The following is a 21,927-nucleotide window of genomic DNA, read 5'->3' on the forward strand; positions in this document are numbered from 1 at the left end:
CCAAAGTAATGTTGGCTTCATAGAATGAGTCTGGATGTTTTTCTTCCATTTCTTTTTTTGGAACAGCTTGAGAAGGATAGGTATTAACTCTGCTTTAAATATCTGGTAGAATTTCCCAGGGGAGCTATCTGGTCCAGGACTCTTATTTGTTGGGAGATTTTTGATAACTGATTCAGTTTCTTCACTTTTTATGGGTCTGTTCAAATTTTCTGTTTCTCCCTATTTGAGTTTTGGTACTGTGGGAGTGTTTAGAAATTTGTCCATTTCTTTCAGGTTGTCCAGTTTGTTGGCATATAATTTTTCAAAGTAGTCCCTGATAATTGCTTGTATTTCTGAGGGATTAGTTGTAATAAATCCATTTCCATTTATGATTTTATTATTTGGGTCCTCTCTCTTTTCTTTTTTAGAAACCTGGCTAGAGGTTTATCAATTTCGTTAATTTTTTCAAAAACCCAATTCTTGGTTTTATTGATCTGTTCAATTCTTTTTTTGGATTCCAAATTATTTATTTCTGCTCCAATCTTTATTATTTCTGTTCTGCTGCTGGGTTTGAGGTATTCTTGCTGCTCTGTTTCTAGTTCCTTTAAGTGTGCTGTTAGATTCTGTATTGGGGATTTTTCTTGTTTCTTGATATAGGCTTAGATTACAATGTACTTTCCTCTTAGGACTGCCTTTGCTGCATCCCAAAGAGTTTGGATTGTTGTATTTTCATTTTCGTTTGTTTCCATATATTTTTTAATTTCTTCTCTAATTGTTTGGTTGACTCATTCATTCTTTAGTAGGATATTCTTTTTTTTTTTTTTTTTAGTGGGATTTTTTTTAACCTCCTTTTTTTTTTTTTTTAGTAGGATATTCTTTAACCTCCATGTTTTTGGAGGTTTTCCAGACTTTTTCCTGTGGTTGATTTCACGTTCATAGCATTGTGATCTGAAAGTGTGCATGGTATGATCTCAATTCTTTTATATTTATTGAGGGCTATTTTGTGACCCAGTATGTGATCTATCTTAGAGAATGTACCATGTGCACTTGAGAAGGAAACAAATTCCTCTACTTTTGCATATATACTGTCACGTCCATCTGGTCCAATGTATCATTCAGAGCCATTGTTTCTTTATTTATCATCTGTCTAGATGATGTGTACATTGCTGTAAGTGGAGTATTAAAGTCCCCAGCAATTACCACATTCTTATTAATAAGATTGCTTATGTTTGTGGTTAATTGTTTTATGTATTTGGGTGTCCCTGAATTTGGTGCATAGACATTTATAATTGTTAGCTCTTCCTGATTGATGGACCCTGTAATTATTGTAGAAGATGCCCTTTTTCATCTCTTGTTATGACCTTTAATTTAAAGTCCAGTTTGTCTGATATAAGTATGGCTACACCAGCTTTCTTTTGAGTTACAGTAGAATAATAGATATTTCTCCATCCCTCACGTTCAATCTGAAGGTGTTCTCAGATTGAGAAATGAATCTCTTACAGACAGCAAGTGGATGGGTCTTGTTTTTTAATTCATTCTTATACTCTCTGTCTTTTAATTGAGCATTTAGTCCATTTACATTCAGTGTTATTATTGATAAATATGGGTTTAAAGTGACTGTTATTAGTCGGTTTCATGATTGTAGCTATGTCTCTTGTACTTTTTGGTCCTTAGAACATTTCACTCACAGAGTCCCCCGTAGGATCTCTTGTAGGGCTGGTTTAGTGGTGACGAATTCCTTCCTTCAGTTCTTGTTTATTTGGGAAAACCTTTATCTTTCCTTCTAGTCTGAATGGCAGGCTTTCTGGGTAATTGATTCTTAGCTGCATATTTCTGCTGTTCATCACATTGAAGATTTCCTGCCATTCCTTTCTGGCCTGCCAAGTTTCAGTCGATAGGTCTGCAACTACTCTGATAGGTCTCCCTTTGTATGTCAGGGCCCTTTTATCCCTAGCTACTTTCAGGATTCCGTCTTTGTCCTTATGTTTTGCCAGTTTCACTATGAATGTCATGAAGAAGATAGATTCAAGTTATGTCTGAGGGGGTTTTCTGTGCCTCCTTCCTTGCCCAGATTGGGGAAGTTCTCAGCTATGATATGTTCAAGTACCTCTTCAGCCCCTTTCTCTCTCTTCTTCTTATTGAATTCCTATGATTCGGATATTTTTCCATTTGATTCTTCCTTCATACTCCTGGATTTTTTTTCTCTCTGTTTTTTCTCAGCATCTTCTTTTTCCATCATTTTATCTTCTAATTCACCTATTCTCCCCTCTGCCTCTTCAGTCCGTGCTGTGGCCACCTCCATTTTTATTTTACACCCCATTTATAGCATTTTTAGTTAATTCTGACTATTTTTAAAATCCTTGATCTCTGCAGCAATAGAGTCTCTGCTGTCTTCTATGCTTTATTCAGGCCTAGTGATTAATTTTATGATTATTATTCTAAATTCTTAGTTATATTGCTTATATCTCTTTTGATCAATTCTTTAGCTGTCACTTCTTCCTGAAATTTCTTTGGAGGAGAATTCTTCCTTTTTATCATTTTGGGTAGTTTTCTGTCCCTTATGAGTTTTTTGTTTTAATTTTTTTTTAATGTTTTATTTATTTCTAGGAGAGAGAGAGAGACAGCGTGAGCAGGGGAGGGTCAGAGAGAGAGGGAGTCACAGACTGAAACAGGCTCCAGGCTCTGAGCTGGCAGTCAGCACAGAGCCCGACGCGGGGCTCGAACCCACGAACCGCGAGATCATGACCTAAGCAAAAGTCAGACGCTTAACCGACTAAGCCACCCAGGCGCACCTGTCCCTTACGAGTTTTAAAAGCTTGTTATGTGTTCTGTACCTGCAAGCACCAGTATATTAAGTGGGGGTCATACACTGTCTAGGGCCTGGCCACTCAGGAGTTGCTTTTTGGAGAGTGTTAGTTGCTCTCTGTTGTTGTGACTTTGGTTATTTTGTTTCCCTACTCGTAGTGATGTTATGGACTCTCCACCAGGTGTGCTTTGATTTGTTTTTGATGTAGCCCTGGAAAGGAAAAAGAAAAAAACAGACAAACATACAGGAAACAAAAACACACAAACAGATAAACCCAACAAACAATCAAACAAATGAAAACAAGAGAAACAAAAAAAAACTATCCACAAGCAAAAAACCAGCAACACCAGCTACAAGTAAAGAACAGGGTGAAGGTGGTGCTGATGGGAGAGTACATACAAAGAGAGAAATGACAGGAGTGGGGAAAAGAGAAAATAAACATTGGCCAGGCAGAGAGACTAAAAGGCTTAATTCAGAGAGAGAGAAAGGACAGTAAGACAGAAGGCAAGGAAAAAGAAATGAAGATAAAGTTACCCAGAGAGAGAAAATATATGGTTTGATTATGCCAGAGAAAGAGAAAGGAAAGGAAAGAAGAACGTGTAGAACATGTATCAAGAGGATGGATTAGATATGTCTGTTTAAGCAAGTCAGTAACTAGAGTAACCAGCCTAGAAGGCGGGAAGAGATAGGAAGGAGAAAAGAGAGACTATATCTAAATAACAGGAATTGTCCTAGAAATAATCCAGACAATGCCGCAGTACTGGTCTGGAGTAGGGGACTGTTTGGTTCCTCAGAATTTGTCTCACTCCAGTAGATATGCAGTCCTGGGTGGAGGCATGTGGCTTGGTGTAGGTGGGTCCCACCTCCACTGTGAGCCCCTGGACTGATTCCTGAGTCCCTGCCGTAGTGGTGGTGGTGGTGGTGGGGAAATGGCAATCCCCCAGTCTTTTCTCCACAGACTGGTGGACTCCTTAGGCCTCTTCACTGTGCCTCGGGGACAGACTGGGGGGTCTTCCTGGGTTCACTGACTCCTGTGCCCCACCACTTGGCTGGTATTTAAACCCTCACTCCATATGCCCTAGCACGGGGGAAGCGCTTCCCTATGTCCCCAAATATGTGCTTTTGTCCTGTGCCAAAGCACTTCAGGGGAGAGGACCAGTTTCTCCTGCTGCAGACTGCACCCCTGACCTACCACCGAACCCGGAGGTAGTTACCCAGGTGCATGACCAGGGCATCTGGCCCCAGTCCAAAGAAAGCCCTGCAATTAGAGATGGTATCCCTCTCCATCCTGGGCCAAGGCTTTTCTCTTGCCAGATATAGTCCTGTGACAAGAAGAGAATGACTGGAGCGGGAAAGAAATGTCTACTCAATGGTATCTGACATACTCTAGGACACGGGAGAAGCAGCACAGCAAACACAACACTACACAGTCCTCAGACACCTGAGACTTGACCCCAGACTCTCGGGGCTGCAGTCTCTCCCCTAAAAACCACCTGGCTTTAGACAGGTCACTTGGCTTTTCTGAGACAGTTTCCCCACTGAGTTACCTGGAGGATAGCCACAATTTTGTTGGGTTGTTGTGAGGAGAAAATAAAATTACACAGGCTAAGTTCTTGGCATGAGTAAACACTATAAATATCAGCTGTGGTTATTAACCTGGACTAGAGACCCCAGACATTTAAGGGTTAGGAAACCTGACTTTGAATTCCAGGTCAGCCATTTCTTGGTGTGCACTTGGCAGAACTATAAAAATCTCTCCAATTCCATTTCTCTTACCTGTAGGGGAAAAAATTGTTTGCTGTGAAGGACACTTCCGTCTCTAATATTTCTGAATCCTACCATGGGGGTGATGAAGACAGCTCACAGAGACTTTCTGTGACAAGGCTCAGCTTTGCCAGAACTTTGGTCTTGGAGTCAGATGGTCTTAGGCTTGAAAAATAACAATAGAAGTATAGATATGGAAGAAGGTACCTTCTTAACAGCTGATGTGAGAATCAACCAAGACAGACTTTGTTGATGAAGGTGTTTGTTAAAATCACAATGGGGTGGAGCAGAGATTAGCAAACTATAGCCTGTGGGCACAATTCAGCCCTCCACCTTTGTTTGTAAATAAAGTTTTATTGAAACACAGCTACACCCATTCATTTCCAATGGTCTCTGGATGTTTTAGCACTAAAAGGGCTGGGTTAAATTGCTGAAATATTTACTAATTGATCCTTGGGATGTAGATAGAGGGTAGAAAGAAGCCTTAAAGGAGATCCAGGGAGTGTTTGGACCCTGGAAGGAGGGAAGAGGTAGAAAGAATGCTGTACAAACATTCAAGAGAAAAGACTTGTAAAAACACACATCTATTGAATCATATGATTGTGGATCCACTGGATCATCCAAGTTATTCATTTACAATTCAAAATTCAATATATATTGGGCATGATTAGATTTCTAGTCCTTTTAAAATACTAAATGCTTATTATGTGCTTGTCTTCTAAGTGCCTTATGTCTCACAAATATTAGCTCTTCTTAACAACCTGTGAAGGGGTAACATCATTATCCCCATTTCACAGATAAGGGAACTGAGGCACAGTAAGATTGTTAAGTAAGTGATAGAAATGAATTTTGGATGCAACTGTCTTGTTTCAGAGGCTGTACTATACTGACTGCCTCACTATGTATTTGCAGCTCAAAGTCTGTGGTGGACTCTTTAATGTCCTGCCCACACACCCCTGTAAACATGAGTTAACTCTGCCATCTCCCACTGCTGGCCCTCTTAGAGGAGTGCTGCAGACAAAGAAACCTGCCTATCCCAGGGCCTGAACCCCTGAGTCAGGTACTGTTATTTTCCCCATTTTACATAGGAGAAGGCTGAGACTTGGAGAGATTAAGTGACATTTCCCAAAGCCACATAGCTGGTAATGACAGCAGCAGGTTCAAACATGCCTACAACGCCTATGTACCCTTTTGTTTCACTTGCCTTCTCTTCCAACCCCTGACAAAGCACTTCTCTTGCAGTCATCTTAAAATACCCACTCCTATGTGTACATACTGTGATATCCTGCAATCCACTGAAAGATAATAGAGTTTACGTTTAGCAAGTAGAGAAGCACAGTCTGTTAATCAAATAACAAAACTTCGTCTTTCTTAATCTGGATTTATCCATGTTTAAGGGAGTATCATTTAATTGACAGCTTCCAAAAATTTAAAATCTGGAAGGTTGTTCATTTTGACACTCTCACTGCTGTCTTTATCATTCTTTATCATATCCCCTTCCTCAGTGTCCAGCCCAGGATCTCCTTACCTTCTCTAGGCTCAGGAATGATTGATGATGGGGACCCATATCTTTAGGAGAAATATCTGACCTACGCAAAATCAACAGTCTGCCTCTCCTCCCTTCACTCCACCCCCTTCTTTGTATGGCTTATAAAAAGTAATCATAATATTTAGCCAGTCCTATTCACAAAGATTGGCTTCCTGTGATTAGAATGAAATCACTAAATAGGGTCTTTTTCAGGATGAGATAAAGCTAGATAACCTCATCCTGTCCTGTCCTTATCTAGTAAAAGCCTGCATGATTCACCAGTAACCCAAAGAATGAAGAAGTAAAGATTGCTGCATCCCAGTGGCCCAGAATGGGATGTCTATAATTTCCCGGGGCAATTATTAGTGCTATGGGATTCCCAGACTAACCAATTTGTGTGTGTGTATATTTGTGACATAAGATGTCCCAGGATTGATGCCATTATTTGTACTTATAAGGAGGAATTAAGCCTGGGGAAAGTGCACCCAATATTATTTCAACATCAGGTTGAAGTTTTGATTGACAGGAGGGGAGACTGAACACATGATAAAAGGTTTGGATTTCGTCTGAAGAATAATGAATTTAGTCAGCAATGCAAATCTAAATGATTACCTTGGTATCTGAGAGCTGAATGTGTTAAAGGTAAATTTGAGAAGCTGTTTTTTTAAAATATTATTTATTAATAATATCTATACCCAATATGGGACTTGAACTCACAACCCCAAAATCAAGAGCTGCACACTCTTCCAACCGAGCCAGGCCTGGCACCCCAATTTGACAAATTCTCTGAAGAATTTCATCTTGGAATTTGGTGACTTTGTGATGAAATAAGGCAAATGGGGTTAAGGGAAAAGAGGCACTTAAGGATGATGTCTAGGTTTTTTATTAGTTATCCTGGGGTCGTTGATTGTTAACACTTTCTGAGAGGAACAGGTTTGGAGGTGGGGACATTGAATTCAGTTGTGGTCATGTTAATATAGGTCATACTGAGATTGGTATATATTTGGTAATCAATTGAATATTTAAGTTTTAATTCAGAGGAAAAGTTAATGATTTTAAATGTGGTTTAGGAAATTATCCAGATAGAGAAAGAAAGAGTGAGATGGAAAGTTCATAAGGAATGAGAAGAGCTATTTGCTAAGGATGGGTTCTTGGAGAACAAGAATATCTAAAGAGAAGAAATAGAAAAGGGATCCTGTGGACAATATTGAGAAAGAAGACCCAGAAAAGATGGGATATGATAACATAAAGAAGAGAGCAGTTGAGGAGTTTATTGACATCACCCAGAATGGCCATGCATCAGAACTGAAAAGAACCTATTGCATCTGGTAGCAAGAACATTAGAAAACATGTTTCCAGAAAACAAACAGAACCCAGACAGTTTCCTTGAGTGATTAAGGGGATAAAAAATGAGCTTTGGGTTATCAGTGACAGAAAAGATACGAACAGCTAATGTAGTCTACTCTATCCAATAGACATTAATTGGAAGGGGAAGGAACAGAAGAAAAGATACGGAATCGAGGAAGCAACGTTTGGAGGAGGGAGGGACTTGAACCGGTGTGGCAACATCACTTTTCTCCTACTGTTATGGGCTGAATTGTGTCCCTCAAATTTTGTATGCTGAAGCCCTAACCCCCAGTACCTCAGGATGTGACTGTATTTGGAGAAAAGGCATTTAAAGAGGCAATTAAGGGGTGCCTAGTTGGCTCAGTCGGTTGTGTCTGACTCCTGATTTCAGCTCAGGTTACAATCCCAGGGTCTTGGGATCGAGCCATGCATGAAACTGTGCTGAGCATGGAACCTACTTAAGATTCTCTCTTCATCTGCCCTTCTCCCTGGCTCATGCGCTCTCTCTCTCTCTCTCTCTCTCTCTGTGTGTGTGTGTGTGTGTGTGTGTGTGTCTCAAATTAAAAAAAAAATCAGAGAGGCAATTAAGTTAAAAGGAGGGCATTAGAGAGGGCCTTCATCCAACTTGATTGGTATCTTCAAAAGAAGAGTAGAGAAGGACACACAGAAAGATACCAGAGGTGCACGCATAGACTAATGACCATGTGAAGAAGTAGCAAGAGGCTGGTCATCTGCAAGCCGAAGCCAACTCTGCCAGTACCATGATCTTGGACTTCAGCCTCCAGAATTGTGAGAAAATAAATGTCTTTTGTTTAAATCAGCAAGTGTGCAGTGTTTTGTTTAGCAGCCCTAGTGGACCAATACACCTACTCAGAGGCCTTCTAGATAGTCACCTCTACACCACCCTGTTCCTTGCTAAAGGAATCCTGTTTTTGTCCAGAACCAGAGTGAGGTCACCCTTTCTGTTTCTCTTCATTTAAGTCAACTCGAGGGTCTCGGTTTGCCACACACATGAAAAGATGTTCAACATCACTCATCAACAGGGAAATACAAATCAAAACCACAATGAGATACCACTTCACGCTGGTCAGAATGGCTAAAATGAACAACTCCGGAAACAATAGATGCTGGTGAGGATTGCACTCTTGGTGGGAATGCAAATTGGTGCAGCTGCTCTGGAAAACTGTGGAGGTTCCTCAAAAAACTAAAAACTAAAACTCGAATTGCCCTATGACCCAGCAATTCTGCTACTAGGAATTTATCCAAAGGATGCAAAAACTCTGATTTGAAGCAGCATATGCATTCCAATGTTTACAGCAGCACTATCAACAATAGCCAAATTATGGAAAGAGCTCAAATGTCCATCGACTGATACGTGAATAAAGAAGAAGTGATGTACATATACAATGGAATACTACTTGGCGATGAAAAAGAATGAAAAATCTTCTACTTGCTACTTGCAATAAAGTGGATGGAACTAGAGGGTTATATGACAATTAAAACAAGTCAGAGAAGAACATTATGTGATGTCACTCATGTGGAATTTGAGAAACTTAACAGATAATCTTAGGGGAAGGCAAGAAAAAATAAGATAAAAACAGAGAGGGAGGCAAACCACAAAGACTCTTAAATACAGAGAACAACCTAGGGTTGATGGGGAAGGGGCATGTGTGATGGGCATTAAGAAGGGCACTTGGGTATTAAATGTAAGTGAAGAATCATTGATTTCTACTACTAAAGCCAAGACTACACTGTATGTTAACTACCTTGAGAATAAAAATAAGTAAATAAAAGACATAAGATGCTTAAAAATTAATTAATTAATTAATTTTAAAAAGAGAAAGCCTCAGTTTGGGTCAGGAAACAAGGGTAGCTAAAGGAGGTAGTGAAAGTCAAAGAGATAGTTGGTAGATGGCAGATTGGAGAGTTAAACTCAGACCTTTCTGCTTCCAGAGCAAGGCTGTAACTCAGCCTACACTGCCACTTGGCTGTCACTTAAATGTGAACATTGGAGGCACAGGGCTGGGAAAGAGAGCAGGTTAGCCACAGAGAGCTAGTGAGAGTTCTCCATTTGACTTTATGTATTTACTCCCACCACAGGTCATCATCCCACAAGAACTTGGTTGGTGTTGTATAGTTTGTTTATCCAACTGATTATCTCTCCATGGAGGGCTGTGATTGTGTTCTGCCCTTTTCTTTCTGAGCATCTCCTCCTACTTCTAAACCATCCAAATCTTGCCAAGTTCTCCGCCCCAAGGGGTGGGAAGTTCTTTTGTGTATATAGTTCTGGGGACTTTTCTGATCAGAGAGAACTGAATATGCCAAGTTCCCATTTCTCTACCCATCCAAGACTAAGCCCAGCTCTTGCCTAGACGGTACCAGGTAAGACAGGTGAGTGACAGCTTCTTTGTGAAGTGTGTTTGTGTGTGTGTGTGTGTGTGTGTGTGTCTACCCAATTTCAAGTTCTGACTATGTCACTTAAGGGTTGGCAGACGTTGGGCAAGGCTCGTAACTCTTTTGACTCTTCATTTCCTTAAATGCAAAAGGAGAATGGTGATATGGAGGAAAAGGATAAATGAGAATATATCTGTGATACACCAAGTGCAGTAGCCAGCATAGACGGTGATCTGTGTCATCTTAGGCAACTCTGAATGTGATGGGCTGTGGAAGAGGGTACAGAGGGAAGTAAGAATGACCCAGAAAGCGAACCCTTGAAAGAAAACTCCACTATGGAGAAGTTAGTTCATATTATATAAAGGGAATGTCTTTCATTAAAAAAAATATTTTTAATATCTAACGGGCAGTTGGCTTCAGAATTTGCTGAGAGTTAGCATGTCAATATTTATTTGGCCCTTATTGTATATTAGAAACACTGCTGGCAGCAGTTTAACTTATAGATTATCTCACTAATCCTTGTAGGAAGCCCCATAGTAGGTATTATTAGTGTGCTGTTGATTCCAGAGATACAAAAACAGTGACCAAGGGTACTAAGCTGGTAGGCAGTGCAACTAACGTTGGCTCTGTACCTCTAGGATCCCCTTTGCCACACTAAGTGTATTGCCTCATAAGCTAAATAGCTTTTTCAGTCCAAAGGCTTGTGAAATCAGCTCTATAGCAAGAACTCTTGGGCAAATAATAGTGAGCTTAGCCACCTCTCAACGCCACAACTCCATAGTGACTTCAAGATACACTTGAAAGCACTTCCAAAAGTGTTTCATTAATTTATTCCTGTTCCTTGTCTTTAGACCAATTCCAAAGATTAAGCAAGTGAGTTTCCCCCAGAGAAAGTGACAGCTAATAATAAGCTCCTGTTTCTGGAGCTCTCATCTGCACTGAGTCCTGCCTAACTGCTTTCAGTGGGATGTGATTTATTTATCACCACACCTGTGGGAAACAGGAGCTGCCAATATTTCCATATTTTAGAAAGAGGTTAGGAAAATTGCCCACTTACTTAGGTGGTGAGTGAATGGGCTGGAATGCGAAGTTATGATGTTTGAGTCCTAAGGACACACTCTCAGCTACCACAGTCCTCAGCTGGGCACTGTGTTTGTTCTTCCCATGTGGAGATTAAATTAGAATTCCAAACACATTTCTAAGGTGATGCCAAAGTCATTTCTTTCTTATTTGATTACAAGAGATATATTTGTTTACTAGGAAATACCATAACAAAGTACCACAGACTGTGGGGGCTCCAACACAGAAATGTCTTTTCTCAGTTCTGGAGGTGAGAAGCGTGAGATGACGCTGTCAGCAGTGTTGGTTTCTTCTGAGGTCTCACTCCTTGGCTTGTGGATACCTTTTTTCACATGTGCATGTCATTTCCCCCCTATGTGGGTCAGTGTCCTAACCTCCTCCTCTTGTAAGGATATCAGTCATATTTGGTTTGGGTCCATCTAATGGCCTCATTTTAACTTAATCACCTCTGTAAAGATTCAGTCTCCAAACAGAGTTACATTCTGAGGTACTGGGGGGTTAGGACTTCAACATATTAATTTTTTTAAATAGTTTATTGTCAAGTTTGTTTCCATATAATACCCAGTCCTCATCCCCACAAGTGCCCTCCTCCATGCCCATCACACCCCTGCCCCTCCCCCCACCATCTGCCTTCAGTTCTTGGCATTCAAGAATCTCTCATGGTTTGCCTCCCTCCCTCTACCCCACTGTTTTTCCCCTTCTTCTCCCCCATGGTCCTTCGTTAAGTTGCTCCTAATCCTCCTATACATGCAAACATATGATATTTGTCCTTCTCTGTCTGACTTATTTCGCTCAGCAGAACACCCTCAAGTTCCATCCATGTTGCTACACATGGCCAGATTTCATTCTTTCTCATTGCCATGTAGTATTCCATTGTGTAGATAAACCACATCTTCTTGATCCATTCGTCCATTGATGGACACTTAGGCTCTTTCCATGTTTTAGCTATTGTGGAGAGTGCTGCTATGAACATTGGGGTACATGTGCCCCTATGCATCAGCACTCCTGTATCCCTTGGGGAAATTCCCAGCAGTGCTATTACTGGGTCTTAGGGGAGTTTTATTGTTCATTTTTTGAGGAATCACCACACTGTTTTCCACAGGGGCTGCACCAGTTTGCATGCCCACAGTGTAGGACGGTGTCCATTTCTCCACATCATCACCAGCATCTAGGGTGCTCTGATTTGCTCATTTTAGCCACAGCATATGAATTTTGAGGGGATGCAATCCAGCCCCTAATAAAGGCTTAGCTATTTTCCTCATCATTTCTCTTCCTTGTGTTTCTGTCTTCAGCCACTTATTCAGGGGTTGTTTGCACTGACCTTGAGTATTTTAAGGAAGTTCTTGAGGTCATTTATACCTGTGCATGAAAATCTCAAATGAGTCTGGTATTCTTGTTCTTAATCAATTATTTGTGGAGGCAGGTATGTATTGGATGAAAGAACAGGGAAGGCAGGCTTCTAGACCCAGCTCTGCCACTATACTTGCCGTGCACTTTTGGGGAAATTCCTGTCCCTTTGCAGATGTTAGACTAAATTCACAATTTTAAGCTCAAAATGCACAGGCTTGACAGGTACAGTCAGTGGAGAAGCAAGCAGGTGTGATCAAATAATGTGTGGCAGAAACTGATTCAAATGGGAGAACATTCCATTTAACTGAAGCATACAATTTTCAGCTTCAGTCAGGTGGTGCCAGTTTGAAATAAAGACCCCGTATTGCCAGACCTCCTACATTTTCAAGAGAAACCTTCAAGGCTTCTAAATGAAACCTCCCAAGATTTAAATGTTGAGCATTTAAAGTTTCCCTCCAGGGACACTTTGTCACTTAAGCATCTAGCTCTTGTTTTCAGCTCTGGACATGATCTCACAGCTTGTGAGTTTAAGCCCCACGTTGGGGTCGGGCTCTGTGCTGATAGTGAGGAGCCTGCTTGGAATTCTCTCTCTCTTTTCTCCTTCCCCCCCGCAGCTCATTCATTATCTCCCCCGCAGTCTCTCATAAATACATACATACATACATACATACATACATTAATTTTTTAAAAATCTTTTAAAATTTCCCTACAAAACCAAGAGCCAACAGGAGTATGTCTAAGGGCCAGGTCTACACCAGCTGGTCTCTTAGAGCCTTTCTAGCCCAAAAGTGCTCTGATAAAACAAAAGATGGTACTGTTGATTGACAGAAGCTAAAAATAAATGGGGCATACTTTACTTAGTTCATGTGGCCCAAGGATCCGCACATACAAGCAAACTCTAGGGAATAAATTTTTCAATTATCCTCTTTTCTGCAGACAGTCATTCAACCGCGTATTTAGCAGTGCCTCCCCTACTAGGGTTCTAGGGACACCATCAAAATTGGGGTTAGATTATTTGTCTAAAGTGCCTGAAAGTAAATTGAGCCTGGTTTTATTGATCTAGTCTGTGGACTTTCATCATGCAGGTATTATCTGACTGCTGAAATCAAGGGCGAGGAGACTATTGTTTATAGACATAAGGTGCTGAGATCACAAAGCTTGTTTGTGAAATGGTTTCCTTCAGTCAGCATTCTCTTGGATAGATAGTTCTAGCTTAAGCCAGTTTTCACAATCATCAATAATAACAAGTGAACTTTGTGCTCCCATGTAAGAGGTCTTTGTTGGGATCTGGAGTGGCAAACAGTTTCATTTCTTGGGTCAACTCTGATGGGTTGGTGATAGCTGCCTGGAATGTTGTCCTGGGAATGATTCCTGCCCCGGCCTGGCCAGAGCTCAGTCCTCTAGCACAGGTGTTGTGATATTACCCTCATCGGTTCTGAGTATGGTGCTGTATATTTATCAATATCCTTATAGTCTCAAGTGACAGAAAACCAACCTCAGGCAGGAAAAATTATTGGCTCATGGAATCCAGGAGAGGATATTAACAAGAGGGGGGGAGAGATGCTGATGGGTCTTGTGTTGTTCCTATTCTAGTGAGCTGAAACAAAGCTATTACTCTATTCATTTTATGGAGGAAATTACTTTTCCGTGACCAATCTAGTGGCCATCTCTTCCCAAGGCAGGTGGTGACCTGAGAATTCTGTGCCTGCTTCTTGACGCCTGTGCCACCATGGAGAGGCTGATGAGGTTCCAAGACCCCAGGGGCAACCGCCAATCCTACAATGACTTTCACCCTGCCCCGTGGTATCTTTGCTGCCAGTCTTCACCAGGAGCTGGAGCCCTGAGATGGAATGACCACGATAGACCTGAGGAATTTAACTTTGCAAGTGATGTCCTGGACTATTGGACTCCAATGGAGCAGGTAAGGAGGCACTCATGATGGATGTGAGAACAGGATTGGCCTTACTGACCTTATCATGATCTTAGTAGACTGAGGGGCACAGAACTAGTAATGGCTTCTGCCTCAGCTTAGCAGTGTTGTGGGAAAACCTAATGTTTGGGGGTTCAGTTCTCAGCCTAGTCACTTTCTCAGTCCTCTGAGCCTCAGTGGTTTTATCTATGAAATGGTGATAGTCTCATTTCAGAGACAAGATAGCAGGTGAAAATATCTGTTACACAGTCATATAATTGTGGCCAAAGTTTCTAATGACAAGGTCTGCAAGTTGGCCTCAGTCGGAATTCTTACCTTCAACTCATTCAATTCTTACCTTGAGCTCATAGGCTCAATGAGACTATGAGCCTAACTAGAATATGTTTCATTACCCTTGGACTTAACTTCAGGCTACCCTCAGAGGGAAGGGACAGATCACCTGATTGTACACATGAGCATATGACACATGTAGGTAAATCATGTCATCTGTCATTCTGTGAGGATGGCCTGTGCCGCTGGATTCCTCCCATTCAACTACATACTTGAGTGTAACTTCAGGGTATGTCCAGAGAAAATTGCCCCTATGGCCTCTAGAGATTACGCATGTCTACAGAAAAACCCAAGTGCTCAGTTTATCTCTCTCCTTGAGACAGACCAAGAGAGGTGCAACAGGGCCATTAGGAGTTGAGTAGACAGTCCATGGCGCCCCAGCTACTGGGTCCCAGCTGGTGACGTCCACAGTGAGAAAACTCACCCAACACTGTCTGTGGCCAGAAGTTACCTGCGATACAGACAGAGAGTTCATATAATTTTTAAATTTCCCATGAACCTGCATTGATATGTTAGTATTAAACTAATGTGGGGGTTCCTCCCCATCTCCTTCTTTTTCCTTTCTCTGAATTCCCATAATAATACCAAGGGAGGGCATTTTTTAATACGTACTTTTTAAAATGCACTTTGCATTTACTACAATGATTAGATGAGCATTTTCATCATCCCCACTTTCTAGAAGAAGGAACTGAGGAGCCAAGCGTTTAAATAACACACAGAAACCAGCACATGCCTAATAAGGGAAAGGACAGGATTTGGGTCCAGGCTCTCTGATTCTGCAATACATTATTTTGCCTGGTCTCACAATTTGATGATACCAAACATCTCTTCCTTCAGACTCTAAACTGACTTTCATCATGACCTGACCAGTAATGTAGTTAAGAACTTTTGAACCATGAGATGAGCTGGAGAGGGAAGAGGTAGAGAGCAAGAAGTGATACCATCACATTCCCCCTGTTTCTAGTCCTAATAGGTAGTTAATGCATCAACTCATGGAGATAATCTCCAGATAAGTATTACCCCAGGGGTGCCTCATCTTTGTTGTGTTTTATATCACCATAGTTGATCCTTGTCCATTTCTTCATGTATCCAAATTCTCCCTGTCCCCAGCATCCTCATGCCAATAATATTTATTCTCCCAACACTTCTCACTTGTCTGTTTCCACTTAGCCCCAACTTGCATGGGGCCTATCACCGAGCTGATGCTCAGTACACACTGATGGAATACAGTGTTGAAACCTGCCTTACAAGCCCCACAGGGTTTGACATTGTTCCTTTGAAAGACCCTCCATAGAGTCCACTGTAGTCCACTGTGTCTTCCTGCACCTCCCTATACAACTTAACATGCACCATCCAAGCACTGATCCATGGCCTAAGATGCAATGCCACACAAACCATAATAGAGTGATAGAATTTATTTTAATCCACATTTCAATATATTTTATTTATAAGATATAAGTTAGAAAGCCAGTATTTTTATGTGAAATCTTCAAAATGTGTCTGTGTTTGTGTGTGTATGTGTGTCTATGTTTGTGTGTGTTATATTATATATATTATTTCATTATTATATATTATAAGTATATATTACATTATTATATATTTATTATATATGTGTGTGAATTAGTTATATAATAATCTTTTTAAAAATTTTTATGTTTATTATTTTTAAGAGAGCACAAGCAGGGGAGGGCCAAAGAGGGATGGGGACAAGATCCCAAGCAGGATCTGTACTGAAAGCAGCAAGCCCAATGCAGGGCTCAAACTCATGAACCATGAGATCATGACCTGATACAAAGTCAGGCGCTCAACTGAGTGAGCCACCCATGTNGAATTAGTTATAAAATAATCTTTTTAAAAATTTTTATGTTTATTATTTTTAAGAGAGCACAAGCAGGGGAGGGCCAAAGAGGGATGGGGACAAGATCCCAAGCAGGATCTGTACTGAAAGCAGCAAGCCCAATGCAGGGCTCAAACTCATGAACCATGAGATCATGACCTGATACAAAGTCAGGCGCTCAACTGAGTGAGCCACCCATGTGCCCCAATAATGTTATTTAATAATTTCATTCAGTGCCTACCATGTGCCCAGGCATTATCATATACACTTTACCTGTTTAAGTAACTCATTTAAACTTTACTAATTTCTAGGTAGTACTGTACCCATTTCATAGATGAGAAATATACCTGTTTCATAGATGATAAAACTGAGGCACAGAGGAGAACATACTGTCCATATGGAACTAAGACAGACACATGGAGGAATGAAATTTTAAGGCTTTAACAGGTGACATGGAGCTCTTCTTGGTTTTATGTGACTTGAGAGGAGGTGGCTCAGTAGACCAGAAGAAGTAGGCTGGATCATACCCTACCCACTTCTCCTGGTTCTAGAAATGCTTCTAAATTAGATCTCAGTTCTTGAGCTACATTTTCATGTAACTGTGGTAGACTGGCCAGATAAGTGCCCTTTTCCTTTAACCTAGGAAGTAACACATGGTATTTGATCTTGACCAGGAAGGAAAGAGAGGTCCAAACCCAGCCCTGTGGTGGGTGAATAACCAAGGGGATGAAGTGAAGTGGAGTTTCAGAGAGATGACAGACTTATCCCGCCGTGCAGCCAACGTCTTCACCCAGACCTGTGGCCTGCAACAGGGAGACCGCCTAGCCTTGATCCTGCCTCGAGTGCCTGAGTGGTGGCTGGCGGTCATAGGCTGCATCCGAGCAGGTAGGTAACTCAAAGAGACCCTAACAGGTTTTAGGTCTCACCTAGAGCTGATGGGTCCTGAAATAATAATCTTCCCTGACCTTTTTTTCTTATCCTTCATATTCTTTCTCTTTCACAGACTCCTTCAAATATTCTTCTACTCCTTCTCACTCTGTCCCTCATACTTATACACCCTTAAACACAATGTCATAACTCTCTAATTCACACAGACACACGCACACATACACACATACACACACTTTCTCTTGCAGTCTCATTTTTTGCTTTTAAAAATCAATCTATTTGCTAACATTTTGCCCCCCTCCCACACTGACTCATTTAAGTATCAGTTGCAGACATTGTGACATCCATAAACACCAGATAAACACCTAAGACCTGGAGCATGCATCTGCTTTGATCCATGACATTCTCCTCACATAACCAGAACAGAGTTATCACACAAGACGTGTAACTTTGATATAATATACATCCATAGCCATAGCCAAAATTCTGTAATTGTCCCAATAGTGTCTTTTGTAGCAATTTTTTTTTGTTGAAATCCAAAATCCGATAGAGGATCATGCATTGCATTGTGTTGTCGGGTCTCCTCAGTCTCCATTAATCTAGGCTTTTCTGCATGACAACATCTTGGAAATGTCTAAACCAGTTGTTTTGCAGAAGCTCCCACAAAATTTGTATTTCCGACTCATTCTTCAGGATTATCTTCAGATAAGCATTTTTAGTAGGAGCTCTAGAAGGACAACGTGCCTATCTCAGTGCTCTACATCAGGAGATACCTGAAGTCAGTTTGTCCTATCATTGGTGATATTATTGATAAACACTTTGCCTTACAAGGCACCGTTTCCCTTTGGAATTAGTAAGTAACCTGGGCTCTAATACTTATGAGACTGTGTGAATATCCTGTCCCCCAACTGTCTTTCTCCCTATGACTTGAGAATCCATTGATGATTCTTGATTGATTTGGATATTATTATGGTGGTTTTATAGGAGAATTTTCTAATTATGTTATTCCCTCTACCCTTATTAGCATTCTTCTGTGGAGATTTCCAATTCCCTTTTAATTGCCTATCTATTCATCTCTATAATTTAGAATTGGTGTGGGACTCCTGAATTCTTTTTTGAAATGCTTTATAATGCATATATTTCCACACAAACAAAATACTCCATTAATCCATCAGGTCATGTGGAATCAGGAATTAGCAGCAACAACAGAGAGAGTATAGAGAAGCCGTATCATCTGTAGAGCTAAGAGATGGTACAGTGGAAATCCAAGATATGAACTGAGCCCTCTGGGATAGGTAGCATAAAAGAAGAATAGGAGCAAAGGAAGGGAATTCCAACAATGGGCATAGCACATGCAAAGACTTAGAGTCAAGAGAAGCCTGTGTGGAGAATAGCCATATTGAAATAGGGAATAGATTTGTAAGAGAAAAAGGTGGAAGGTGGGCAGTGCCTTCAGTGTTGGGTGGAGAGTATGATGCTTTCCTGGAGAGAGGGCCCAGGTGCTGGTGATGAGTAGAAAAGTGGAGGGGGGAAAGTCAGTGTTCTGTGGAACCTGAACAGGTAATAATATGGAAGAGGGTAGTAGCAAGGTTCAGGACGAGGCATCTGGTGGAAAGATTAGAACCCAACAGGGGCACACAAATACTTGAACTAACTGTTGGGGATGGACGATGGAAGGGAATATAGAAAAGTTAAGAGGATAATGTACTTAAATTTGGATTGAGGAGTGAAGAAAAGAAGGAGATTCAAGACGACACAAGGGACTGGAGAGGAGGAAGTGAGAGGAGAAAAATGGAGGTAAGGATGCAGCTAATCCTGATGTCAAAGACACTATCCTACTTATGTCGATATTCCCAGATACCGTGTAAAGTAGGACTTGACTGTCTACTGGCTTGATCCATCTAGCAGAGAAGAGGTTAGGACAGGCTTTTCAAATTTCAGTGTGCATGGAAACCCTTGGAGAGCTTCTTAAAGTACAAATTCTGATTCAGTAGGATTGGGATGGGGCATGAGATTTTGTGTCCTGGGTGGTACTGATGGTACTGGTCCACAGACCATACATGGCACAGGAAGAAGCTAGCAGCTTTCGCTGCAGGTAAGCCAGACTTGAAACCCAAAGGTTCCTTTTTTATCCGCAGGTATAATCTTCATGCCAGGAACCACCCAGATGAAGGCCAAGGACATTCTCTACCGATTACAAGTGTCTAAAGCCCAAGGCATCATGACCATAGATACACTTGCCCCAGAGGTGGATGCTCTAGTTTCGGAATGCCCTGCTCTCAAAACAAAGCTCCTGGTGTCTGACCATAGCCATCAAGGATGGCTAGACTTCTGATCACTGATTAAGTGAGTTTCTGTTCTGATGAATGTGTTTTCTAAGGAAGGGCAGGTGAAGACCATTCACTCCCAAGTGTTGGTAGACAGACATTCCGTCGGAGTAAAATATCGTGGACTGATGCCAGAAGCCTTCCTTTCCCAGCTATGCCACTGATTTGTTGTGTGATCCTGAGCTGGTTCCTTCCCCTTCCTTGGATACAGTTGCTTTCTTTGTAAAATAAGAGTATTGAACTTCTGTGCTCTGTCACTAAAGTATAAGCACTTTAGTACAATGGAGAGGAGTTAGAGGGTTATTGTGTTGAATCTTCCTTGTAGGTAGGGAATCTGAAATATTATTTTTACATAACAAACAAATATATGGAGAGGTTGAGTGAAAGATTAAGATGAGTTTTTTAAAAAAATTTTTATGTTTGTGTATTTTTGAGAGACAGAGAAAGACAGGGCATGAGTGGGGGAGAGGCACAGAGAGAAGGAGACACAGAATCTGAATCAGGCTTCAGGCTTTGAGCTGGCAGCACAGAGCCTGATGCGAGGCTTGAACTCATGGACCACAAGATCATGACCTGAGCTGAAGTCAGAGGCTAAACCAACTGAGCCACCCAGGTGCCCCTAAGATGAGTTTTTAAGGGAAAACTATAGACTGCAAGAAAAATTGAGGCTGGGGCTGGTAGGCAGCTGGAGGAGTAAACACTTTCCATCTCTTAGGTGCTGTGTACCTTTAGCGACACCTTCAGGGAAAGTTAGGGAAATGTTGAAAGTAGGAAAGACCCCTTCCACCTCAATCACTCTGACTCTGTAAACCTTCAGGCATTTTTTTATCACCTGCAAAGCATGCAGTGTTTGTTTTCTTAAAGTAACCCCTAGTATTTAAAGTTCTTTACTTCAGCCTCAAAAGGCAAATATTACACTGAAGTCACATCTTTGCTGGATTTTAAAGTCAGAGAACTAAAAGAAAATGGCTTCAATTAAGAATATTCTTCGGGTGCCTGGGTGGCACAGCCAGTTGAGCATCTAACTCTTGATTTCAGCCCAGATTATCATCCCAGGGTTGTGGGACCAATCCCCGCATCGGACTCTCTGCTGAGCGTGGATCCTGCTTAAGATTCTCGGGCTTTCTGACTCTGTCTGTCTGTCTCTCTCTCTGTCTCTCTTTAAAATAGTATTTAAAAAAAGAATATTCTTTAGACTCACTTTCATCACCAAAATCAATATGGGACCATTTCTCAGCAAGAGTTGGTGTTACCTACAGCCTTGGGATCATTTACAGTTTCTTTGATTGAACACCATAGGGAGTTGGCATTTTGTAAGCAGACCCAAGGGACAAACTGTCTGTCAGTCTGGAAGCCCCCAAGAATCAAGGCACATTGGGGGGACTCCAGGCTATACCTACCATCTCAAGTTTACTCCAGGGCAGGTGTGCATTTATGTTTATTTTACTCTCCCTCATTTTCTCTTCTCCACTCCTCATGGCCAAGGTTATAGGGTGAAATCCTATAAAGCTCGTAATTGAAAAAAACAAAAAACAAGCTTAGCAGTGTGTTTAAAAGCACAGTCTGAGGATCAGACTGAATTTTAGTCCTGGTTCTGCCACTTGCTGGCTATATGTCTTCAGGTAACTAATGTATACTTTCTGAACCTCAGTTTCTTATTGCAGAATGGGCACACTAGAACTCCTTCCTCTTTTAGGGTTGCTCTGAAGTTTGAATGAGTTCTACTTGAAAATCACGTAGAGCACTGCCTGATAGTAAGTGCTATCACTTACTATCACTTTCAATGTTTATTACATTAAAAAGTAGTCCACTGTATTTTCTCCCTTATTTAAATCAAGAAATGTCAGTCTGTTTATCCAAGTACTCACAAATTCCATTTGATTCCTCATACAAAGAGAACTAGTTTTTCCTCCAGTGTTGTAAACTTCCATTTTTCTGACTCCAAACCCCTCACATTGGATCCCTTGGGATCCAAAAGAAGGAAATGTGACATGTCTCCTTTTGTATTGAATCCCTTTGCAGATCAGCATCCCCAGATCACACCTGTATTAAGTCAAAGACGCTGGACCCAATGGGCATCTTCTTCACCAGTGGGACAACAGGCCTTCCCAAGATGGCAAAACACAGTCATGGACTTGCCTTGCGATCCTCTTTGCCTTCATGGTAGGAAAGAAGGCATTGACTTAGATGCTGGGCCACAGGTCTGGGGTGGTGTGTGCATGTGTGTGAGCACACATGTGGGTTGGGAAAAGAGCTCTAGGTAGAATAGACTCCACCCTGTGTCTTCCCTCTGGGCTCTTTGGTTCAGACTCCTGAGAGTCTTGAGAGGTAGACACTGGGAATCCTACTGGTTTGCTGGAAGAGGCC

At 41.4% G+C, this 21,927-nt stretch overlaps 1 protein-coding gene across 1 annotated transcript in view; it reads left to right on the forward strand.

The window, feature by feature from the left end:
• LOC144218275 (acyl-coenzyme A synthetase ACSM1, mitochondrial-like) overlaps positions 1-21,927 on the forward strand; it is a 41,732-nt gene that overhangs the window by 2,285 nt on the left and 17,520 nt on the right. The window contains 4 exon segments of the mRNA XM_077748130.1: positions 13,927-14,169; positions 17,020-17,230; positions 19,372-19,579; positions 21,583-21,723. Coding sequence (XP_077604256.1) covers positions 13,978-14,169; positions 17,020-17,230; positions 19,372-19,579; positions 21,583-21,723 — 752 coding nt within the window. The 5' untranslated portion in view covers positions 13,927-13,977.

Source organism: Crocuta crocuta, unplaced genomic scaffold (assembly GCF_008692635.1).
Source record: "Crocuta crocuta isolate KB4526 unplaced genomic scaffold, BGI_CrCroc_1.0 scaffold1125, whole genome shotgun sequence".
Classification (NCBI taxonomy): Eukaryota; Metazoa; Chordata; class Mammalia; order Carnivora; family Hyaenidae; genus Crocuta; species Crocuta crocuta.